At 44.3% G+C, this 24,721-nt stretch overlaps 1 protein-coding gene across 3 annotated transcripts in view; it reads left to right on the top strand.

The window, feature by feature from the left end:
• Positions 1-24,721, top strand: part of POLK (DNA polymerase kappa) — a 138,001-nt gene that overhangs the window by 94,947 nt on the left and 18,333 nt on the right. For all 3 annotated transcript variants that reach the window (XM_069750209.1, XM_069750216.1, XM_069750225.1), the window contains 4 exons: positions 550-582; positions 2,144-2,240; positions 3,876-4,047; positions 7,517-8,443. In XM_069750209.1, coding sequence (XP_069606310.1) covers positions 550-582; positions 2,144-2,240; positions 3,876-4,047; positions 7,517-8,443 — 1,229 coding nt within the window. The remainder of the gene's footprint in view (positions 1-549; positions 583-2,143; positions 2,241-3,875; positions 4,048-7,516; positions 8,444-24,721) is intronic.

The raw sequence follows: 24,721 nt of genomic DNA, 5'->3' as shown, positions 1-24,721 counted from the left end.
AGGTGGACCTCGCTCTTAGATGAGAGCTAGACTCCGCTATTTCCAGCAGTCCCATGTACAGTACAGTGAATGGATCTGAGGCTTGGCATGCACACCTCCATTCAAGATGGGTATGCGGAGCTGGCACAAGGTCCACTGTCCAGCCGATCACTGCTGTCAGGCACCAGTTGGAACTGGAGATCAGGGAATCCCCATTCGGGAGATGGATGTGGTTCTCACTTGTATTAGATCTTTATGGCAAATCCTACAATACAGCTCTTGTTTTCTGAAGATGGTTCCATAGTCGATGAATGGAGCAGAGGCTGAGTATTCGCACCTCCACTAAATGTAAGAAGAGGCTGCAGAGCCCCGATCTTGGCATCACAAGCCTCCATGCCATCTGACCCTCAGAAATCAGCAAGTTTCTCCTGTCCAATGAATAGGGGCTTATTTATGATTTGGGCAATAACCTTTTAAGCCTCAACAAAGTGTAAAGTATGTTGAAACATTTTTGATAAGTTGTTAAAATATATTTTTCAAACACATATATTTTTTTCTTTTCTATATCAGAGATGGAGAAAGAAAAAGCATGAGCACAGAAAGGTACGTTCATGCCCTATATGTGTATGTGTTTATAATATATATTTATAATGTTACTCTTTTTGATCAGTGCCACCGGAGGTCCTCACATGCCCTATTGGCACTGTGCAATTACAATTGCTCATTTTGCTTCTCTACCTAGTTAATTCTTCACTTTTTCTCTGCTCTATGTAGAAACAGGAAGTCTCTTGTCTCTGAAAAAATCATTCCCCTCTTCAATTCCTGACTGCTGCTCCCTCCTCCTCCCTGCCAGGGACTCTTGCAGTGACTGATGAGTGGTACAGGGAAAATTGTCCTCATGTTTCTACATAGAGCTTAGAAGGATTCAGTTAGTCAGTTATTAATCATGTTATCTCGTAGACCTAATGGAAAAGAGGAGAATTAACTGGGTAGAAAGACTAAATGAGCAATTGTAAGTACACAGTGCTATATAATATGATGACTGCAATATATTAAGAGGATAGCAATGTTGATGGGAGGAGGAGGAGGGCTTCTTTAAAGAGTCAACATTGACTTTTAGGGTATCTTCAATAGGTGGCCCTAGAGAGCCAGATCCGCTCTTTTGGATGAGGCTATTTGCATAACCTTTTTCCCAGGGAGCACTACCTGGCCTATAGGCTTTGCTCCCTAGATCTAAGTGTAACGCCATAACTTTATATTACTTTCTACGGTTTCCAGTTGAATATATTGTATTATAGATATTACCATATATTCTTGAGTATAAGCCGACCCGAATATTAGCCGAGTCCCCTAACTTTGCCACAAAAAACTGGGAAAACTTATTGACTCGAGTATAAGCCTAGGGTGGAAAATGCAGCAGCTACCGGTTAATGTCAAAAATAAAAATGGATACCAATAAAAGTAAAATGAATTGAGACATCAGTAGGGTAAATGTTTTTGAATATCCATATTGAATCAGGAGCCCCATATAATGCTCCATACAGTTCATGATGGGCCCCATAAGATGCTCCATATTAAAATATGCCCCATATAATGCTGCACAAAGGTTAATAAGGGCCCCATAAGATGCTCCATAGACACATTTGCCCCATATAATGCTGCACAAATGTTGATTTATGGCCCCAAAAGAGGGAGGTGGAGGACTGAGCCCGGCGGTGGAACGAGGAGAGATGAATATCGCGCAACGCTGCTCACCCTCCCCATTATACTCACCTGCTCCCGGTGACAGTGACTTTCAGCGTTGAGCGGTCACCGTTACCGCTCATTACAGTAATGAATATGCGGCTCCACCCCTATGGGAGTGAAGTCGGGTCCATATTCATTACTGTAATGAGTGGTACCATGTGACCGCTCAATGCTGGAAGAAGCTGTCAGCGACCGGAGATGCAGGGACCGCGCCAGGAGCAGGTGAGTATGTCACAGCCGCCGCTCCCCCTCCCCTGCCGACCCCCTGGGACAATGACTCGAGTATAAGCCAAGAGGGGCACTTTCAGCCTAAAAAAATGGGCTGAAAATTTTTATACTCGAGTATATACGGTACTTTGCATTTTACATGTGCATCAACTATAATAAATTATCTTTTTTTCATTCTGACCAATTTCAGAACCTTCAGTGAAATGAGCTCCGTGGAGGAGCAGTATGAGCAGTGTCGGGAGCTTTGTAAGGATCTTGCAGAAGACCTCAACAAGGAGGGATTAAAGGTTTGTGGGACTTTAGAGGAAGGCCACCTATAGTAATGGATGGCATGGGAGAGTGCACCCTCTTTACAAGACCTGCTACTTGGGTGCTTCTTTAGTAGCAGCCTTATAGGTAAGGTCATCAAAAAGCCAGTGTTTGAGGGAATAATAGAATTATTTGCACTGGCATGGCAGATGGCCTGGTGCCTCACATCGTCCATGCTGCAAGATGGAGTCCCCACGGCTCCAGACCACACCGCCCCACCAGCACTAAACCACAGCAACAATGATAATAATGGGGCCTACTACTTTGATATCGATGACCTATCCTAACACTCCTCTTTTTCGATTCTCTTTTATATAGTCCTAAAGTTAGACTCTCTTATATACAGAACCCAGACCTGAACCCACTATAAACAGGCCCACCAAGTATATAACCCCAAGCCAGACCCCCTCTTTATATAGAACCCTTCTGTATACCAACTTTAGCAACTCTATGACTTGATGGAGAAACCCTCCTTTCTACAGAAATATGTCTGGGGGACACGTGTGAAGCTCCCGAGTGGCCTAATTGCTGACATGGTGACATTTTGGCTGTTATTGAGGCATCTGTGGCAAGAATAGGGAGCATTATGGCTGCACTCTTCGGACGCTCCTCTTTTTCGATTCCTGCACTTATCTTCACACCCGCCTGCTGCTGTACACAATGTCCAGATGTTGGGGGATTTCATGATGACCCCAAGTACATTTTCAGCATTTGTAAGTAACAGGGGAATGAAAAAAAATAGTTTCTGCCCTGGAAGAAAAGTGTGACTTCAAAGGAATGCAAGAAGAGAAGAGAGAAGACATCCGCAGTGGTTTTTTTTTTTTTTTTTTTGCTTCTTTAATGCAGAAAAATACCAAGAGTTTCTATTGGAAAACCTGATGCAGAAAATCTTCAAAATGGGAGAAAACTTCCAATTAAAAAAATTCCCATGCCTCTTGCCAGACTCACCCTATTTATTTATTTTACTCATAGCCCATTGATTCCACAGCGCTTTACAGATATTATCGGCACTGTCCCCATTGGGGCTCACAATCTAAATTCCCTATCAGTATATCTTTGGAGTGTGGGAGGAAACCGAAGGAAACCAACACAAACACGGGGAGAACATACAAACTCTTTGCAGATGTCGTCCTTGGTGGGATTTGAACCCAGGACCCCAGTGCTTCAAGGCTGCAGTGCTAACCACTGAGCACCGGCATTACAGAGTAGATAGTTTGTCCCAGCACCCACCTGATGCCTCCATCCATTCTAACGTTGACCATCTTTGTTTCCACACATGAAGAATACTTCCCTGGTTGTCCTCCAGAACTGTGTTTATATTGTTCTTGCTTCCCGCTTCCTCCATAAGTTGTTTTATAGACGTCCTTGTCCAGTTATTTCCTGCTTCCTACTTTGAGGCTAGAACGTTTGTGCTTCCTAAGGATTTATTAAAGTGAAATAATAATATTGTGGCATGTGCTTGGAGCTGTGCGAGTTCAGAGTGGGTGGATCTCGCTGGTTCCATTATAGCTGGAATTTCTTAACCTGTATGTGAACTTTGACTGTGCGGCCAAAAGCAACACAATGGAGCCTCTGTAGGGTTATAAATGGACCTCTGCTTCCTTTTATTATAGGGCCGAACTGTTACACTGAAACTGAAAAATGTCAAGTTTGAAGTCAAGACCAGGGCATCAACCGTTTCCTATGCAGTCTCTACAGAAGAGGACATTTTCTCTGTTGCCAAGGAAATTCTTAAGGCAGAAATTGATTTGGCCTCACCGGAACCTCTACACCTCAGATTGATGGGTAAATCTAGAATTCCATGCTATGAAACTTAATTACTTATATGAACCGATGTATTAAAACATAGCTGTCATTTTCAGAATTAGGTGTCATGTGGAATTTCTCTATTTATGGCCATTAAATGGCTTGTATTCTGTATTTTTCACCACTTTTTCCCTTCTGCACACTATCTCTCATTTCCAGTTGTCTCTAAGCTAGTGGATGGGAGACTAGTATGAAGTCTCTCATAGACCATAAACACAGGCATAAGGAATTCTTGCTCTCCTGTCTCTATGTAGCATATTCTCAGAAACCGTAGCAGTATGAAGGTCATTATACAGCAATAATGAGCAGTGTAGCAGTGACTGCAGCTCTGTCGTGAGATAAAACACTTGCCTGAAAGCTGTGGCACAACCTATTTGTCTTTCTTTACCTCTGCTCTCACTTTTACCCTCTCACATAGATTGGCCAATATATGAGAGTCCACCTGCCATGTCAAGGTGTCCTTCAAAGTTGGGTCCCTGTCCTGATATGTCATCTCTCCTGGGCAAAAAAGCCTACAATTTATGGGGCAGGAATTGACCAGCTAACTACTTAAAGTCACCAGTGGCTGATGGGAGTAAGAGTGCACATGTCCAAAAAGAGTTTGATACAAATAGAAAAAAGGACAAGCTTATCTAAGCTAGTGTTGACAACTGCCAACCAAAACATATAACTTGAAAAACTATGAGGTTGCACCATGAATTCCTAAGAATGATTACTCTAGAACATTGAAAATGCATTACTGCCATGATAAATAGTGAAAAAAGGGAAAAAAGCTATATAATGTAATATATAAAATATTTATCTGAAAAATTACTTTGAAGAATACAGAAAAATCTGCTACAGCCAGACACGGTCTGTAGTTTACTGAGCAAAATCATGCTCACAGGTTCCCTTTAAGGCGATTAAATATATAATTTAACATTGGGCTGCTCTCGATCAACAAATCCACATTTCCATTTCTCGACTTAACCTTCCATGCAACCAGGGCTGGTTTCTCACCCGATATAACCCTGTAAACGTACTGGGCTTATATCTAAAGAGGAACTGCTGGCAGTCCAACCAGGCTGACCAGGCACTGTTTCCCTGGTGCTAGTGAAAGCAGCCTCTCAACCTGTCAGGGTTGTGGTCGAGTGTGGTTCCACGTCAGTGAGTGTGGTGCCACGACAGTGACTGTGGAGGCCACAACCTCTCACTCCCCGCGCCTCCTTAGGCCTGTGTGTACAGGGGTGTCTGTGTAAAACTGTACTAAGCGTGTCCCCAGGGTGTGTGTGGAACATGTTGTTGGTGATAGTGGGAAGAACGCGTTACGTGATCCTTCTGACGTAATAGTGACATCGGGCTGGGTGGCAAGGTGGCAGCTCTTCACACTCTCATATTCTCATACCCCCTGATTAAGATTCTAAGCAGCCAGGGACCCAAGGGGTCGATCTCCTTTTTATACACCCAGTTACTAAGCAGGAGATGCTCCTCATCACCATTTGTGCTTGAGGCCAAATGGAGGACAGAAATTCTCTCCCTATCCGAGGAGGACTGGGATGAAGCCTTGATCTCCCCCACAACATGTTTCACTGGCAATTAATTACAAGCTAGTCCATATGTATATACTCCATCAATGCTATCTGACTCCTAACAGGTTATATAAAATGGGTAGATCCACCACTGCAGATTGCCATAGGTGTGGGGAAGAGACAACAGATTTTATACACCTGATGTGGTGTTGTCCTCCTATTGCAGACTTTTGGAAAGAGGTCATCCTCATTGAGATCATACAATCCCCTGTACCACTCTGCCATAAGGTGTGTTTATTAGGAATCCTTGATGAGGAGACCTGGCTAGTGATGATCGAGTGTGCTCGTTACTCGAGATTTCCGAGCATGCTCGGGTGATCTCCGAGTATTTTGGGCATGCTCGGAGATTTAGTTTATTTCGACGCAGCTGCTTGATTTGCGGCTGCTAGACAGCTTGAATACATGTGGGAATATCCTGTTTGTTAGGGAAAATCCCCACATGTGTTCAGGCTGTCTATCAGCTGTAAATCATGCAGCTGCGGCAACACAAACTAAATCTCCGAGCACGCCCAAAATACTAGGAGATCACCCAAGCATGCTTGGAAATCTCGAGTAACGAACACACTCGCTCATCACTAGGCCTGGCCTCACTACCATCACACTCTTCTCAGGGAAACATTGTTTTTGGCTCGCAAGGCTATTACCATGAAATAGATGGATAGAAGACCTCCACGAATTTCTCACTGGGTCAGCATGGTATATGCTGCAGCTTCATATGAGAGGGTGTTATATAAAAATATAATTTGGTAAGGTATGGAAGCCATGGTTTAATTCCCCTTTGACTAACATTAGTCCCCAGGTGATAAGCATTCTCTCTTGATAAATTGTGATATTTGATGCCTGACATGGGTCTTGGTTAAGATATTGAATGAGAAATTTTGTTTGCTCTTTTGTTCTGTGATGTAACCTTATGTTATATTGTATAAAACTAATGTTTGGAGACATGACAGGTTCCCTTTAATTTTAGTGATGGTGGAAGCTGTAAATCAGTGTTTCCCAAACTCCAGTCGTCACAGCCTCCAACGGAAACATACTTTCAGGATTTCCTTACACAGGTAAGAGAACCTGTGGCAATTTCTGATGCCTTAATAATAATCACTCCATCACCTGTGCAATACTAAGGAAACCCTGAAAACATGACATGTTGGTGGCCGTGAGGACTGGCATTTGGGAAACACTGCTGTACATGATAGATTTGATAAGGTGGGTGACAACATGAAGAAAAGTTCCTGTGTTCCCTCTGTGACCCTGGAGGACACTGTGTAGAGCAGTGTTCCCCAACTCCGGTCCTCAAGAGCCACCAACAGGTCATGTTTTGAGGATTTCCCTAGTATTGCCCAGGTGATGGAATTATTGCCTGTGCAGGTGATGCAATTATCACCTGTGCAATACTAAGGAAACCCTGAAAACATGACATGTTGGGGGCCGTGAGGACTGGCATTTGGGAAACACTGCTGTACATGATAGATTTGATAAGGTGGGTGACAACATGAAGAAAAGTTCCTGTGTTCCCTCTGTGACCCTGGAGGACACTGTGTAGAGCAGTGTTCCCCAACTCCGGTCCTCAAGAGCCACCAACAGGTCATGTTTTGAGGATTTCCCTAGTATTGCCCAGGTGATGGAATTATTGCCTGTGCAGGTGATGCAATTATCACCTGTGCAATACTAAGGAAATACTGAAAACATGACCTGTTGGTGGCTCTTGAGGACCGGACTTGGGGAACACTGGTGTAGAGGATGGGAAGATGACAAAGGATAAATTCACTGATCACATCTAAATCCTAAGCGTATTTCCCAGGATGAAATGCAAGAATGTTATTTAGATACTTACAGCACTCCATTTTGACTTTTTGCTTTAACGACTGTCATTTTTTTTTCAGGTGTAAGGATTTCTGGATTTTTATCAGAGGATGACAGAAAATATCAGAAAAGTATCACTAGTTTCCTGGGCTTAAGCAAAGCCGCAAAACCAAAATGCTCAGACATGGCAGACAGTTCTGGCCAAGTAACTCAGACTCCGGCCCCACAGAGAGAAAGTTTCTTTAATCAGAAACGTGCAGCCAGACAACTGGAGCTGGAACAAGAGAACCGGGAGCAAAGGTCCACGAGCAATGGAGTCACAAGCAGGGAGCAGAGCGTGACACCGGCCCCATGCGACCAGCAAGAGGACATAATCCAGGTGGACCAGATTTGCCAAGAACCTGATTTCACATGTCCTATTTGCACGATGAAGCAGAGTGATTGGGATCTGGAGGCATTTAATAAACATATTGACCGATGTCTCAGTAAATCTCCTCCTTCCGATAACACTGAAATAGTAGACAAATGTGAGAACATACTTGGGGCAAATAATGATAAAGGCAAAAAGAGTCATGAAGACTTTTCTGACGGCTTTGGGAAAGATGTCCATATAAAGAACCTTAAAAACAAAATGGTGACCATGACACCATTCGAAGACATGGACGACTTTGTCATTGATAAAAACACAATGCGCACCATCCATGACCAACAGGTACAGAAGGACCCCTGCCAAGCTGAAATTAATGGTAAGAAACCTATGGAAAATCATGGAATAAAAAGCGACGTGAAAAGGGACGAGAGTAAAGCAGCGTCACAACCAAGTTCTTCAGTGAGGCCTGGAGAAACGGTGTTCATCTGTCCAGTGTGCAACATTCTGCAAGATACCTCTGACCTCGCAGTGTTTAATAGACATGTTGACGTCTGCCTCAATAAGGGTATTCTAGATGAGCTCAAGGAACATCCTGCCAAACTGGATCTAAGACCGCCGAAAAATGATCATCAGAATGGTGAGTGCATTGTAGATTATAGACCTTGTATAATAAAAACCAGTTTAAATCCTAAAACCCTTTCTAAAATAAGGTGACTAAACAGCTAGTAGGGTTTGTCTTGTGTTTTTTTCTTTTTTGGACATCACAAGGGCGGTGTAAATAAGACAAATATTTCTTATGCCGAACAGCAGCTGACATATGTGCCAATATTTATTGGGAGGCAGATTCCTCTTTTTTTTTTCTTCTTTTTTTTTTTTTTTAATCAGATACATTTTTATTAAATATAACAAAATAAAACAGAGATATTACATAACACAAAGCCTTACACAGTTTACATTTTTATGGAAAATTACCGCTCCCTCACCCATTCGCCCCCCATGGAAACCATGCTAAAAGCGAACAATATTTCTTCCATTGTTAACAATGTCAAACATTATTCCAATTCACCACAAGTCTAACACTGTAGTATAATACACTGGTATCACTACTAACTCCAGTCCACCACGGCTGCCATAGTTTGTGAAATAATTCCAGTTTGTTTCTCTTGGTGTAGATGCTTTTTTTTTTCAAGTAGAATTATATGGTCCGTTTGTGCAATAAATTCCCGTCTGGATGGAGGCTCCTCTCTGATCCAGAATTTTGCAATCAATTTCCTTGCAAGAAATAACAATCTTGCTATTACTATTTTGGTCATATTGTCCGTTGTTATTTCTTCCACATATCCTATTATACATATCAGCGGGTCTCTAAGGACGACACACCCATACATCACTCCAATACGGTTCAGCACTACAATCCAGAAGGATGACAGTCTGGGACAATGCCAGACGTATGTAATATACCTGCCTGTAATATACCTGCCTGAGATAATCTCCCAGGCTCACTCATAGATATCTTAGGTACATACTCAAATATAGATATCACCTATCATCATTTATCTCCCCCAGTTCAGCCTCCCATTTCCCTCCAGAATTAGTAGGGTGATCACCTAGGAAGTCATGTAGCAGGGCTCTATAAGCTTCCGATATTGCCCCCCTCGTTCCACTATTTTTAAGAATAAAGTCTATTGTGAGATCCGCTTGTATCACTATAGGCCCTCTTCTACTTTATGCCTGATATGCGTGTTGAACTCGTTTATAGTTAAACAAATCTAGACGTGGTTACTGAATTTCCTCCTGTAGCATTTCAAAGATTTGAGCCTACCCTGGTAAATCATCTGACATATCAAGCCAATGCCCGCCTCTTTCCAGACCCCAAAACCTTCCATTTGCCTAAACTCCTGAAAGCATAACTGCTCTGACCAAAATTACTAATGACTTACTCACAGCCAAAGCTAACAGACAGTTCTCCATCCTCCTCTTTCTCGTCCTGTCCTCTGCTTTCGACACAGTCGACCACTGCCTACTGCTACAGATTCTTTCTTCCCTCGGCATCAAAGACCTTGCCCTGTCCTGGATTGCCTCATACCTTTCCGACCGCACATTTAGCGTTTCCCACTCCCACACTACCTCCTCACCCCGCCCTCTCTCTGTTGGAGTCAGTCAAGGCTCTGTCCTAGGACCCCTACTTTTGTCCATCTATACCCTTGGCCTAGGACAACTCATAAAGTCCCATGGCTTCCAGTACCACCTATATGCGGACGACACTCAGATCTACCTCTCTGGCTCAGATGTTGCCTCTCTTCTGTCCAGAATCCTGGAGTGTCTGTCAGCCATATCCTCCTCCTTCACCTCTCACTTCCTAAAACTCAATGTAGATAAAAACCGAACTCCTCATCTTTCCCCCATCTCATGTATCCCCCCTACCTGACCTATCTATTGTACACAGCATCACGCTCTCTCCCGCACCTGAAATCCGTTGCCTCGGGATAACTCTCGACTCTACCCTGTCCTTCAAACCACACGTCCAAACTCTTGCCACCTCCTGTCGCCCCCAACTCAAAAATATTGCCAGAATCCGTCCCTTCCTCAGCCCACAATCTACTAAAACTCTTGTGCATGCCCTTATCATCTCCCGCCTCGACTACTGCAACACCCTCCTCTGTGGCCTCCCTGCTAACTCTCTTGCACCACTCCAGTCTGTCCTCAACTCTGCTGCTCGGCTAATCCACCTCTCTCCTCGCTACTCCCCTGCTTCTCCCCTCTGCAAATCCCTCCACTGGCTCCCAATTCTCCAACGAATGCAGTTCAAACTACTAACACTGATCTGCAAAGCCAACCACAACCTGTCCCCTCCCTATATCTCTGAACTAATCTCCCATTATCTTCCCTCACGGAATCGTCGATCCTCCCAAGACCTCCTACTCTCCTCCACACTTATTCGTTCCTCACACAACCGCCTCCAAGATTTCTCCCGAATATCCCCCATCCTCTGGAATTCCACGCCTCAACACGTCCGATTATCCACCACCCTCGGATCCTTCAGACGGAACCTGAAAACCCATCTCTTCAGGAAAGCCTACAGCCTGCAATAACCATTCTGCCGCCTCACCAACCACCCGAGCTGCCGCCTCACCAACCACCCGAGCTGCCGCATCGCCACCGCCAGAGCTGCCGCCTCACCAACCACCCGAGCTGCCGCCACGTCACCAACCACCCGAGCTGCCGCATCGCCACCGCCAGAGCTGCCGCCTCACCACCACCAGTGCTGCAGCACCCCAACCTCCTGTCTCTTCCCCAGTATCCTGAAGAATGTAAGTCTGCAAGGACAGGGTCCTCTCCCCTCTGTACCAGTCTGTCATTGTAAATTTGTTTACTGTTAACGATATCTATAACCCTGTATGTAACCCCTTTTCTCATGTACAGCACCATGTAATTAATGGTGCTATATAAATAAATAATCTAATATATAATTGCCTAGAATACTACTTCCTGCAATTTGTGCCAACTTCCGTGGCTTTGTCCGGAGCTAATGTCCGGAGCTAATGTCCGGAGCTAATGTCCGGAGATAAGTGACGTCAACAGTGTCCAGTGTCTGATTGGTTGCCGCCTGCTGCGAGCGACCAATCAGAAACGTGCCGTACTGTGACACACTCCGCCCGCCATTTTGGTGTGATTTTTGAATTTTTACCTCACAGCAAGTTTCTACTGCGTGGAGGCGGGCCCAGTGACGTTGCTCTTCAAGCTCCTGCCGAATTTCGTCAAAAAAATGATAATACCATTTACCAAAACTATATATATTTAGTTGTGAAGTGGTTCAGGGACATTTTCACACCAATTTTGAACTTTTGTTTGGTGTTTTCTCCATATACCGCCTATTATTTTTGTTCTTTCTTACTATTATTTATTAATTGTATTATTCTTACATTTGAATAAATAAAGTATATATGGATTCTAGACTCCCGATTCTTTAGAATCGGGCTGCCATCTAGTATAATAATAAAAGTATACATTATCCCAGATAGGCGAAAACCTGGTAAAACAAGTCACTCCCCTAATCTGTTGAATTTTTTGCCATACCTTTATGAATTAGATTAATAGTATGGTACTGAGATCCCAATTTTATAAAATGTCCCACTTCCAGACCCTTACTCAATGGTAAGATCTTTGTTAAATACTTCAAACTATTAGGCACCAACCCCCTCCCCATCTCCTCCCCCCAAACTTTAAGGGGCTGGCATTGTGCCGATAAGAAATATAACCAGAGATGAGGGAGCGCCAAACCACCGCCTCTGTAATGTTTCCTGTTTGATTCTTGGACTCTTCCCACCCCATATTAATTCACCAAACAATGATTTTATCCTATAAAACCTGCACAGTGGGAGCCAAATAGGAGAGTTATGTAGCACATACAATAGCTGTGGCATCACAATCATCTTATGAAGATTTACTCTACCCACTACTGAAAGATGTAGCTTATTCCACGCTGAACGTTTGTATGCATTTTTTGTAGTAGCGGACTTAGATTAAGTTCCACAAAACTTGTCAGTGGAAGAGCAATATGGTTCCCTAAATACTTAAATTTTTGAACCACCTTTAATTTAGTATATGCTTCCACCTCCCTAATACAGTCATTGTCCCCATCTATCTGCAAAACACATGACTTATCCCAGTTAATCGTCAGTCCCGAAATCTGCCAAAAATCCTCAATTAATGTCGCCACATTTCTCAAGGTCACCCCAGAACAGGTCAGGTGTCAAAAAAACTAATTAGTTAGGACACCTGACCTGGTGAGTAGAGAACTGCCTTGTATGATAACCTCCATTTTCTCTTCTGTGTACATAATCTATTCCACACAAATAGAAGGGACAATGGTGGTCATACACGGCATATCTATGCTCACCTGCACAGGTGACAGAAATAGTGAGTTCATGAGGCTGTTATATGTGCATCATGAATTCATTATTTCTGACACCTGACTTGATGAGCATAGATCTCTTTAATGTGACAGTCATTGTCTCTTCAGTCTGTGTCCAATGGATACTGCAGAACAGAATCAGGACGCAATGACGTCACCAAGCTTAAAGCAACATGGCTGCCGTCACACTAGCAGTATGTGGTCAGTGTTTTATATCAGTATTTGTAAGCCAAAACAAGGAGTGGAACAATTAGAGGTAAATTATGATATTAACATAATAACTAGCACCTCTGCCTTTATCACCCACTCCTGGTTTTGGATTACAAATACTGATATTAAATACAGACCAAATACTGCTAGTTTTAGGACAGCCTTGGTTTGTAGAGGAAATACATAGGAGACACGGTCAACGCAACCAAAACTAAAGTTTATTAATGAAAAAAATTATCATTTCAGATAATTACTGTTACAGATCTAATTACAACAGGACATTTACACAACATTGTCCTGCCATGACACACGTCCAATATCTGAATCAAAAAATGCAGCAAATTGGTCCCGCATGTGACCAACTGTTGCTGTTGACCGCAGCGGGTGATGCTGGAAATCGGGCAGTGGGTGTGCAACTGGTTCATCCAGTTCAATGTTGGGTCGCTCCTTAGCCATTATATAATTGTGAAGAACCACACAGGCTTTGACCACCTCGTCGACTGTTTAAACTTTTAGATTTATGGCTGATGCAAGAATGCGCCATTTTGAGATGAGAATGCCAAAGGAACACTCTACTGTTCTTCGGGCCCTGGTCAGTCTGTAGCTAAAGATCCTTCTAGTGTGGTTCAAGTCCCGACTGGAATATGGCTTCAGTAGGTTTTCACACATCTGGAAGGCCTCATCCCCAACCATAACAAATGGCATCGGTGGACCTTGAGTGTTGGGGAGAGGTTGTGGCCGGGGAAAATTGAAATTTTTGCCATACACACGCCGGCCCATATCCGAGTTCTTAAAAGTCTGGGAATCGTTGCCACGGCCAAAAGCTCCAATGTCCACGGCGATGAAGCGACAGTTCGCATCAGCTATTGCCATGAGCACCACAGAAAAATATTTTTTATAGTTGAAAAACTCTGATCCTGTTCTGGCAGGTTTGATAATGCGGATGTGCTTTCCTTCCACTGCTCCTAAACAGTTTGGGAAATCATACACACTCCAGAATTTTTCAGCTATTTCAAGCCACATGTCCGCGGTGGGTAGGGGTATAAACTCATCCCGGAGTACATTCCACAAATCCCGACAGGTGTCCGCAACTATTCCGGACAGGGTGGATATTCCAAGCCGGTATTGGAAGTGGAGGGATGATAAACTCTCTACCGGTTGCCAGAAATCTGGAAGAAAAACAAACACAAAAAAAACATTACAATCTATTCTATTTATGGTGTGTTTACGCTAAAGAAAGATAGGAAACTACCCAAAACATACATGTCAGAAAACACTAAATTTGGACTGTCATTGGTTTAGATTTGTAACGTACCTTAATGTAACCAGCAGACGTTCCTCCGGTGGAATCGCTCTACGAAGCTGGGTGTCCTGTTTCCGTATGGTTTCTTGGACACGAGAAAGCAAATCCCGGAACGAGTCTTGCGACATCCTTGTATATTCATGGAATTTCTCTGGGTTGGCATTAAGCTCGCCATACAGCGTGTGATAGGCTCCCCGTCTCTCACGTAGTTCGATAATGGGGTGTCTCCAAAAACGCCAACGTCATCTTCTCCATCTTTCGCGATTTCTGTCTTGCTCCAAAGCAAAAGCACAGGCAAGAAACAGCTTGATGCTTAAATCCAGGTTGAAATAAAAGCTCTCTATGCGAAGATCCATCATGACCCTCTGTAGTCACATTGGCGGTTTCTGGTTATCTAGATTTTTCTCTTGTAAAATTTCTCATCATGCGCACAAAAACGCAAGAAAAACGCATATAAACGCGTACAAATGCGGCTTTTTTTTACCGCATGCGTCTAAAAAATGCCGCGTTTGTACGCGTTTATATGCGTTTTTTCTACCCCTTGCAGATGCGTATTAAACGCTGCGGATTTAAACGCAAATGTGAAACTAGCCTAAGCGCTCTATCCAAAAGGGGTGAATTTTCCATCCCAGTCTCACCAAATTTCCCTGATCTTCGAACTGTAATGACACCAATAAAGGACTGTGATCTGATAAAACTCTTGGCAGATACTCCACCTCTTGCACTAAATTATCCATCCATTCATTTCCCAAGGCTACATCAATGCGGGACAGAAAGTCATATGTTGCAGAATAACAAGAGTAACAGTACTTGTCTATATTACGTACCCTCCATAGATCTATCCATGCTATCTCCTTCAAATAATTACCAAATGGCGTCTCATTCTCTTCTTAACAAAGCATGTCTACCCTTATCCCAGTGGTCGTTGGCAATATTATTCACATTCCCACTATAAGCAAAGGAACCCCTATTCATCTACCCAATATTTCTAACATTTCTTGTAGTTTTTTCCTGGAAAATGGTGAAGGAATATATATTGACACAATACACATTAATCTATTAAAAATCTTACTCACTACAAACACATATTGACCATCTTTGTCTTTTATTGCCTCTATCTCTTCAGACAGGATGCTTATACTGTATATACCAGTATTGACACTCCCCTGGCTAAGCTGAGAACGTCGCGTGATACGCCTTCCTGACCCATATCTTCTGCAGCACAGCTATTTTTTCCCCCACCAAGTGTGTTTCCTGAAGGCATATCACCGAGGGTCTCTGTTTCAAAACAAATTGCACAATTGCTGCACGCTTCGTGATATTAGAAAGACTCCTGACATTCCAACTTAAAATTTTGACTCTACCTCCCATCACATTTTATAACTTCAGAATTTTGTTTCTCTCACTTTGTGGCCTCCATCACCCCTTTCTCATCAGTAAATCCCAACTTAAACCAACCCCCTAACTTCACCACCTCACCCCCCACAAGAACTAGATCAACTGGGCAGGGTCCTCATTCCTCCTGTACCAGTTATGACTTGTATTGTTTAAGATTATTGTACTTGTTTTTATGTATACCCCTCCTCACATGTAAAGCGCCATGGAATAAATGGCGCTATAACAATAAATAATAATAATAACTCTTTATGTAAATACCTAACTCACGCTCTCTATACCAAAGGTCCGAAATTCCCAGACACTTAACTCTTTTGTACTAAACTCTCCACAGCTACATCCCTCCCGCCCACGTACACCAAAATAAAATGTCTGTTGCGCCGTTGAAAACAACTCACTCTGAGCATACCATCACACCCTAACATAGCATATTTATCACATAGCTATTCAATTTTAACAAACTTAATAAAACTAATGGTTGTCAACTGTCACACAGAGAGCCAGCCTCAATGGGTCCTCTCCGCTCCAATATGTTTAGCATTTTGATCCAGCCATTATGTTGCCTCCTCAGGGATTTGAAAAAAGTGCACCCTATCCATGGCCACCACCCTTAATTTGGCTGGATAAATCATTGAGTAAGCCAAGCCCAATCCACACAATCACCTCTTGACCTCTCCGAACTTCATCCTGAGCTTTTAGACCACAGAATAGTCCGAATAAATGGATATCCGATTGCCATCAATAGTTAGTTCATTATAATTCCTGGCTTTCCTAGCTAGAATATCTCGGTCTAGATAGTTCAGAATTTTGGCCAAGATAGCTCTCAGGGCAGAACCAGGGGGCAGAGGTCTAGTTGGTACTCGGTGTGCCCTTTCAACAGCAAATAATTTGGTGTCTCCTCCCACCATATTTTTCAGCCATGAGTCAATATAATCCGTGGGGTTACTCCCCTCCACTTTTTCAGGCACACCAATTATTCTGAAATTGTTCCTGCGGGAACGGTTTTCAAGATCATCGGTTTTAAACTTCAACTCCGCAATAAGCTGGATGTACTTTTTCTCCCTTTTTAACATTTCGGTAATCTGATCCTTAGCACCCCCACACGCTCCTCCACTGCCTCCACTCTCTCCTCAACTTTTTCCATAGCCGAGCGAAAAGTAGCCACCTCGCCCTTTAAATCATCCACTTACAGGGTCAAAGCTGTGAACGTAGTTTTGCAAAATATCACCGCTGAGAGTGTCTGTTAGAGTTGGCTCCTCCATATCTGTTGCACAGACATCTATAGACTGATCAGCGTGCATAGGTCTTTGTGGGGCCATTTCCGCAAGTGATGTGTCACCTATATCAAGTGTCTTATCAGGTCTCATAGGGGACCCCTGCGCCATCTCACCGCCCTGTGCCTGGGCTCTTCCTTCCAACTGCTCCCCTGGGTCATCTAATCCTCCAGCCCCCATCCGCAGCTGCTCAGCCTCCTCAAATCTGGCAAACCTCTCCATCTTAGAGATCACCTCTAGCTTTCTTCTATATGCGGCGCTTGTCTTTAGCCGCTGCCTCCTCTGCTGACTCAGCGCCATCTTGGGCCCAAGAGCTTCTCGCCGTCCCTGGCTCCCTCTGCCTCCTGCTCGTCATCCCAAGACCAGGGCTCTTCACCACCGGGCTACCCCTGCTCACTGGATCCACGTGTACTCCTTGAGCTGTAGCAGGCGTTCGGCGGCACCTCTGATTAATCTTTATACCAGTAAGTGTGGCGGGAGAGATCTACCGCACATCTGCTTACATTGTGTGCTAGGCCATGCCCCTCAGGCAGACTCCTCTTAGTGGATATGGCGCATCTTACTCTAATGCACCCTTCATCAAAACTTGGCCCAAATGTTTTGGATTGGTTTTGGTGCTGTATTTGTACATGGAATTTTCTAAAAATTTTGCTTCAATTAATTGAAGTGGCCTGAAGCGAGTTTCACACGTCCAATACAACGCGATAGACTCAAACTTGAACGCCTCATATATTCCCATGATGCTGTTGAATTCATGCTCAGTCTGTACATTGCTGCCTTATTTGGAGCATTTTTCTAGGAGGAACACCTTAAAGATTGACGTGTTGCTTCTTTTTTTCTACGTGTATGTAGAAAGATGTTTCTATGCCTGTGGGTGGGAACATAGTTCTCCTAGTCTAGGTGGTTTGATTCTATAGAGCAGTGAATTATGGGCCTAAATACTGAATTGCTTCCAATGTTTAAAGGCAACCTGTCAGCTGATTCGTGCTGCCCAATCCGTCGCAGGGTGCATCAGAGCCTGGCTGCATGATTGCAGTCTGTTATATTTTTCCTTGAAACATTCCATCGTTTCAGAGAAAATTTAGTTTGAAGATCTGGATGGTGACCACAGTTAGACTGTCCAGCCAGCTTCTCCCTGCACCACACTAGTTGATTGACAGGTCTCTTTCATGTGTATTCTTTAGGTGAGATCTGTCAATTTACTTGGAGCAGTGCTAGGAAGAGGCGGCCAGGGGTGTAGCCAGAATAGTCTTCTGGTGTCTGGTTATGGTCCCCGGCCGGATCTTCAAACTATATTTTCTCTGAAATGTTCGATTGTTTTAGATGACAATCTATCTGGCTACAATCATACTGCCAAGCTCAGGTTGTTGCTGCCTGCGGTTTGAATCAGCTGACCGGTTCCCTTTAATTCTGGTATTATTCTTATTTAACAATACACATGCTTCCGTGATCCATTAGTTTCCATGTTCTCTCTCGGGACCACATTACATATGTATTATTCATGGTCTTAGCCTTGTCCACCCATCAGCAGTCACTGCAATAACGACTGTGTGAACAGATCCTGAATGTGTCGGGAGCTGCCAGTGACCTTTGGCTGCACCTTCCTGCTCTAGGTGAATGAGTTATTAGAAGCACAAACTGTACACATGGCACGGTGCCCAGCACACAGACAAAAGTCCTCTGGAAAATAATAAATCCTGCCAGGACTTTTCTATTTAAGTAAAACTTTTACTGCCCACTAGAGGCTTACAGTTCAGCTAGCAAGTTTTACAGCCAGCAATAGGAGTATGAGAGAGCTATTCTCGGCATATATTATTGTATATTACTGGTATTTGTGTACTGTGTATTACTATTTATTATTATAGCGCCATTTATTGCATGGCGCTTTACATGTGAGGCGGGGTATACATAATAAAAAACAAGCACAGTAATCTTAACAATGCAAGTCACGACTGGTACAGAAGGAGAGAGGACCCTGCCCACGAGGGCTCACAATCTACACATGTATGTATAACTAGATGGTGGCCCGATTCTAATGCATCGGGTATTCTAGAATATGTTTTTATGTATGTATATAGCAGCCACATAGTATATAGCACAGGCCACGTAGTATATAGGAGCCATGTAGTATATAGCAGACAAATACTACGTGGCCTGTGCTACATACTATGTGGCTGCTATATACATACATATTGTAGAACACCCGATGCGTTAATACAGGCCACGCAATATATAACAGTAGCCACGCAGTATATAATACAGCCACGTACTATATAACACAGCCCATGCAGTATATAGCAGCCACGCAGTATATAACACAGGCGACATAGTATATAACACAGGCCATGCAGTATATAACACTGGCCACGTAATATATAGCACAGCCCACGCAGTATATAGCAGCCACGTAGTATATAACACTGCCCACGCAGTATATAACAATGGCCATGTAGTATATAGCACGCAGTATAGAACATAGCCCACGTAGTATATAGTACAGCCACATAGTATATAACACTGCCCACGTAGTATATAACACTGCCCACATAGTATATAACACTGCCTATGTAGTATATAGCAGCCACGCGGTATCTAACACAGCCCACGTAGTATACAGCAGTGTGGGCACCATATCCCTGTTAAAAAAATAATTAAAATAAAAAATAGTTACCGTATATACTCGAGTATAAGCCGAGATTTTCAGCCCAAATTTTTGGGCTGAAAGTGCCCCTCTCAGCTTATACTCGAGTCAAGGTGGGTGGCAGGGTCGGCGGGTGAGGGGGAGAGGGCGCTGAGGCATACTCACCTAGTCCCAGCGATCCTGGCACTGTCCCTGCCGTCCCACGGTCTTCGGTGCTGCAGTTCTTCCCCTCTTCAGCGGTCACGTGGGACCGCTCATTAGAGAAATGAATAGGCGGCTCCACCTCCCATAGGGGTGGAGCCGCGTATTCATTTCTCTAATCAGCGGTAACGGTGACCGCTGATAGAGAAAGAAGCTGCGACACCGAAGACCAGCTGTGACAGGCTTGTCGCTCCATCTTCCCGGCGCCTCCATCTTCCCGGCGTCTGCGCTCTGACTGTTCAGGTCAGAGGGCGCGATGACGCATATAGTGTGCGCGGCGCCCTCTGCCTGATCAGTCAGTGCAGAGACGCCGGGAGCAGATGCTGGGAGCTGCAAGCAAGAGAGGTATGTGGTTTTTTTTTTTTTTTTATTGCAGCAGCAGCAGCAGCGACGGCACAGATTTATGTGGAGCACCTATGGGACAAAATGAACGGTGCAGAGCATTGTATATGGGGCACAGCTATGGGACAAAATGAACGGTGCCGAGCACAGTATGGGGCACAGCTATGGGACAAAATGAACGGTGCAGAGCATTGTATATGGGGCACAGATATGGGACAAAATGAACGGTGCCGAGCACAGTATGGGGCACAGCTATAGGACAATATGAACGGTGCAGAGCACTGTATGGGGCACAGCTATGGGACAAAATGAACGGTGCAGAGCATTGTATATGGGGCACAGCTATGGGACAAAATGAACGGTGCCGAGCACAGTATGGGGCACAGATATGGGACAAAATGAACGGTGCAGAGCACTATATGGGGCACAGCTATGGGACAAAATGAACGGTGCCGAGCACAGTATGGGGCACAGCTATGGGACAAAATGAACGGTGCAGAGCATTGTATATGGGGCACAGCTATGGGACAAAATGAACGGTGCCGAGCACAGTATGGGGCACAGCTATGGGACAAAATGAACGGTGCAGAGCATTGTATATGGGGCACAGATATGGGACAAAATGAACGGTGCCGAGCACAGTATGGGGCACAGCTATAGGACAATATGAACGGTGCAGAGCACTGTATGGGGCACAGCTATGGGACAAAATGAACGGTGCAGAGCATTGTATATGGGGCACAGCTATGGGACAAAATGAACGGTGCCGAGCACAGTATGGGGCACAGATATGGGACAAAATGAACGGTGCAGAGCACTATATGGGGCACAGCTATGGGACAAAATGAACGGTGCCGAGCACAGTATGGGGCACAGCTATGGGACAATATGAACGGTGCAGAGCATTGTATATGGGGCACAGCTATGGGACAAAATGAACGTTGCAGAGCATTGTATATGGGGCACAGATATGGGGCAATAATGAACGGTGCCGAGCACAGTATGGGGCACAGATATGGGACAAAATGAACGGTGCAGAGCATTGTATATGGGGCACAGCTATGGGACAAAATGAACGGTGCAGAGCATTGTATATGGGGCACAGATATGGGACAAAATGAACGGTGCAGAGCATTGTATATGGGGCACAGATATGGGACAAAATGAACGGTGCAGAGCACAGTATGGGGCACAGCTATGGGACAAAATGAACGGTGCAGAGCACAGTATGGGGCACAGCTATGGGACAAAATGAACGGTGCAGAGCACTATATGGGGCACAGCTATGGGACAAAATGAACAGTGCAGAGCACTTTATGGGGCACAGCTGTGGGGCAATAATGAACGGTGCAGAGCACAGTATGGGGCACAGCTATGGGACAAAATGAACGGTGCAGAGCACTATATGGGGCACAGCTATGGGGAAATATGAACGGTGCAGAGCACTATATGGCACAGCTATGGGGAAATAATGATCTATTTTTATTTTTGAAATTCACCGGTAAATGCTGCATTTCCACCCTAGGCTTATACAGTGGGGCAAAAAAGTATTTAGTCAGTCAGCAATAGTGCAAGTTCCACCACTTAAAAAGATGAGAGGAGTCTGTAATTTACATCATAGGTAGACCTCAACTATGGGAGACAAACTGAGAAAAAAAAATCCAGAAAATCACATTGTCTGTTTTTTTAACAATTTATTTGCATATTATGGTGGAAAATAAGTATTTGGTCAGTAACAAAATTTCATCTCAATACTTTGTAATATATCCTTTGTTGGCAATGACAGAGGTCAAACGTTTTCTGTAAGTCTTCACAAGGTTGCCACACACTGTTGTTGGTATGTTGGCCCATTCCTCCATGCAGATCTCCTCTAGAGCAGTGATGTTTTTGGCTTTTCGCTTGGCAACACGGACTTTCAACTCCCCCCAAAGGTTTTCTATAGGGTTGAGATCTGGAGACTGGCTAGGCCACTCCAGGACCTTGAAATGCTTCTTACGAAGCCACTCCTTCGTTGCCCTGGCGGTGTGCTTTGGATCATTGTCATGTTGAAAGACCCAGCCACGTTTCATCTTCAATGCCCTTGCTGATGGAAGGAGGTTTGCACTCAAAATCTCACGATACATGGCCCCATTCATTCTTTCATGTACCCTGATCAGTCGTCCTGGCCCCTTTGCAGAGAAACAGCCCCAAAGCATGATGTTTCCACCACCATGCTTTACAGTAGGTATGGTGTTTGATGGATGCAACTCAGTATTCTTTTTCCTCCAAACACGACAAGTTGTGTTTCTACCAAACAGTTCCAGTTTGGTTTCATCAGACCATAGGACATTCTCCCAAAACTCCTCTGGATCATCCAAATGCTCTCTAGCAAACTTCAGACGGGCCTGGACATGTACTGGCTTAAGCAGTGGGACACGTCTGGCACTGCAGGATCTGAGTCCATGGTGGCGTAGTGTGTTACTTATGGTAGGCCTTGTTACATTGGTCCCAGCTCTTTGCAGTTCATTCACTAGGTCCCCCCGCGTGGTTTTGGGATTTTTGCTCACCGTTATTGTGATCATTCTGACCCCACGGGGTGGGATTTTGCATGGAGCCCCTGATCGAGGGAGATTATCAGTGGTCTTGTATGTCTTCCATTTTCTAATTATTGCTCCCACTGTTGATTTCTTCACTCCAAGCTGGTTGGCTATTGCAGATTCAGTCTTCCCAGCCTGGTGCAGGGCTACAATTTTGTTTCTGGTGTCCTTTGACAGCTCTTTGGTCTTCACCATAGTGGAGTTTGGAGTCAGACTGTTTGAGGGTATGCACAGGTGTCTTTTTATACTGATAACAAGTTTAAACAGGTGCCATTACTACAGGTAATGAGTGGAGGAAAGAGGAGACTCTTAAATAAGAAGTTACAGGTCTGTGAGAGCCAGAAATCTTGATTGTTTGTTTCTGACCAAATACTTATTTTCCACCATAATATGCAAATAAATTGTTAAAAAAACAGACAATGTGATTTTCTGGATTTTTTTTTCTCAGTTTGTCTCCCATAGTTGAGGTCTACCTATGATGTAAATTACAGACGCCTCTCATCTTTTTAAGTGGTGGAACTTGCACTATTGCTGACTGACTAAATACTTTTTTGCCCCACTGTATGTTGTGAATTCTGTTGTCAAGCTCCCTCCTGTGGTCATGAATGGTACTTCGGCTGGTTCTGTCCATGGGCTTCCTCTGGTGGTTGTGAGTGGAGCTGCGGCTTCTGAGTTTCCTTCTACAGGTGACGAGGTTAATTCGTTAGCTGGCTGCTCTATTTAACTCCACTTAGATCATTGCTCCATGCCACCTGTCAATGTTCCAGTATTGGTCTAGCTCTCTCCTGGATCGTTCTTGTGACCTGTCTTCCCAGCTGAAGCTAAGTTACTGCTTGTTTTTCTCTGGTTTGCTATTTTTCTGTCCAGCTTGCTATTTTGATTTTTGTCTTGCTTGCTGGAAGCTCTGGGACGCAGAGGGAGCGCCTCCGCACCGTGAGTCGGTGCAGAGGGTCTTTTTGCGCCCTCTGCGTGGTCTTTTTGTAGGTTTTTGTGCTGACCGCAAAGTTACCTTTCCTATCCTCTGTCTGTTCAGTAAGTCGGGCCTCACTGTGCTAAATCTATTTCATCTCTGTGTTTGTAATTTTCATCTTTACTCAGTCATTATATGTGGGGGGCTGCCTTTCCCTTTGGGGAATTTCTCTGAGGCAAGGTAGGCTTTATTTTTCTATCTCTAGGGCTAGCTAGTTTCTTAGGCTGTGTCGAGTTGCATAGGGAGCGTTAGGAGCAATCCACGGCTATTTCTAGTGTGTGTGATAGGATTAGGGATTGCGGTCAGCAGAGTTCCCACGTCTCAGAGCTCGTCCTATATTAGTAACTATCAGGTCATTCCGTGTACTCTTACCCACTAGGTCCATTATTGTCCTTACCACCAGGTCATAACAATTATACTCGAGTCAATAAGTTTTCCCAGTTTTTTGTGGCAAAATTAGCGGGCTCGGCTTATACTCGAGTATATACGGTATATACTCTCCCCTGGGATCCAGCGAAACTCCAGCGATATGCGCACAGCTGCTTTCTTCCGTTCACAGGATGCATTGCAAAACCCGTGGTATAACGGGGTCCGTTACTGCCGGCATTAACCCTGTGTGAGCGGTGACCGGAGGAGAGTATGCGGGCGCCGGGCAGTGACTGCGGGGAGTAAGGAGCGGCCATTTTCTTCCGGACTGTGCCCTTTCGCTGATTGGTCGTGGCTGTTTTGCCGCGACCAATCAGCGACTTGGATTTCCATGACAGACAGAGGCCACCATCAATGAATATCCGTGACAGACAGACGGAAGTGACCCTTGGACAATTATATAGTAGATAATTACTTTTAGAGCACCATTGATTCCATCGTACTGTATGTTAGGGCTAGTGGAACGCACCAAATAATTAGAGAAAAGGAATAAGGTGCGTTCGCAGCCTGGGGTCCACCGTGCAACGATGGAAACTGCTGCTAAGCAATGACGGACTATATGGCGGTACAATGAGGATACACAAACGGGTTAGCTTCACCCTGTGTGAAAGAAGCGAACCCTGTTGCGCAGTACCGCACGTAACGGAAATAATAATAAAGTA

Source organism: Ranitomeya imitator, chromosome 1, assembly GCF_032444005.1.
Source record: "Ranitomeya imitator isolate aRanImi1 chromosome 1, aRanImi1.pri, whole genome shotgun sequence".
NCBI classification, from domain to species: Eukaryota; Metazoa; Chordata; class Amphibia; order Anura; family Dendrobatidae; genus Ranitomeya; species Ranitomeya imitator.
The sequence above is the reverse complement of the archived record's forward strand: the minus strand, read 5'-3'. Positions and strand labels throughout refer to the sequence as shown.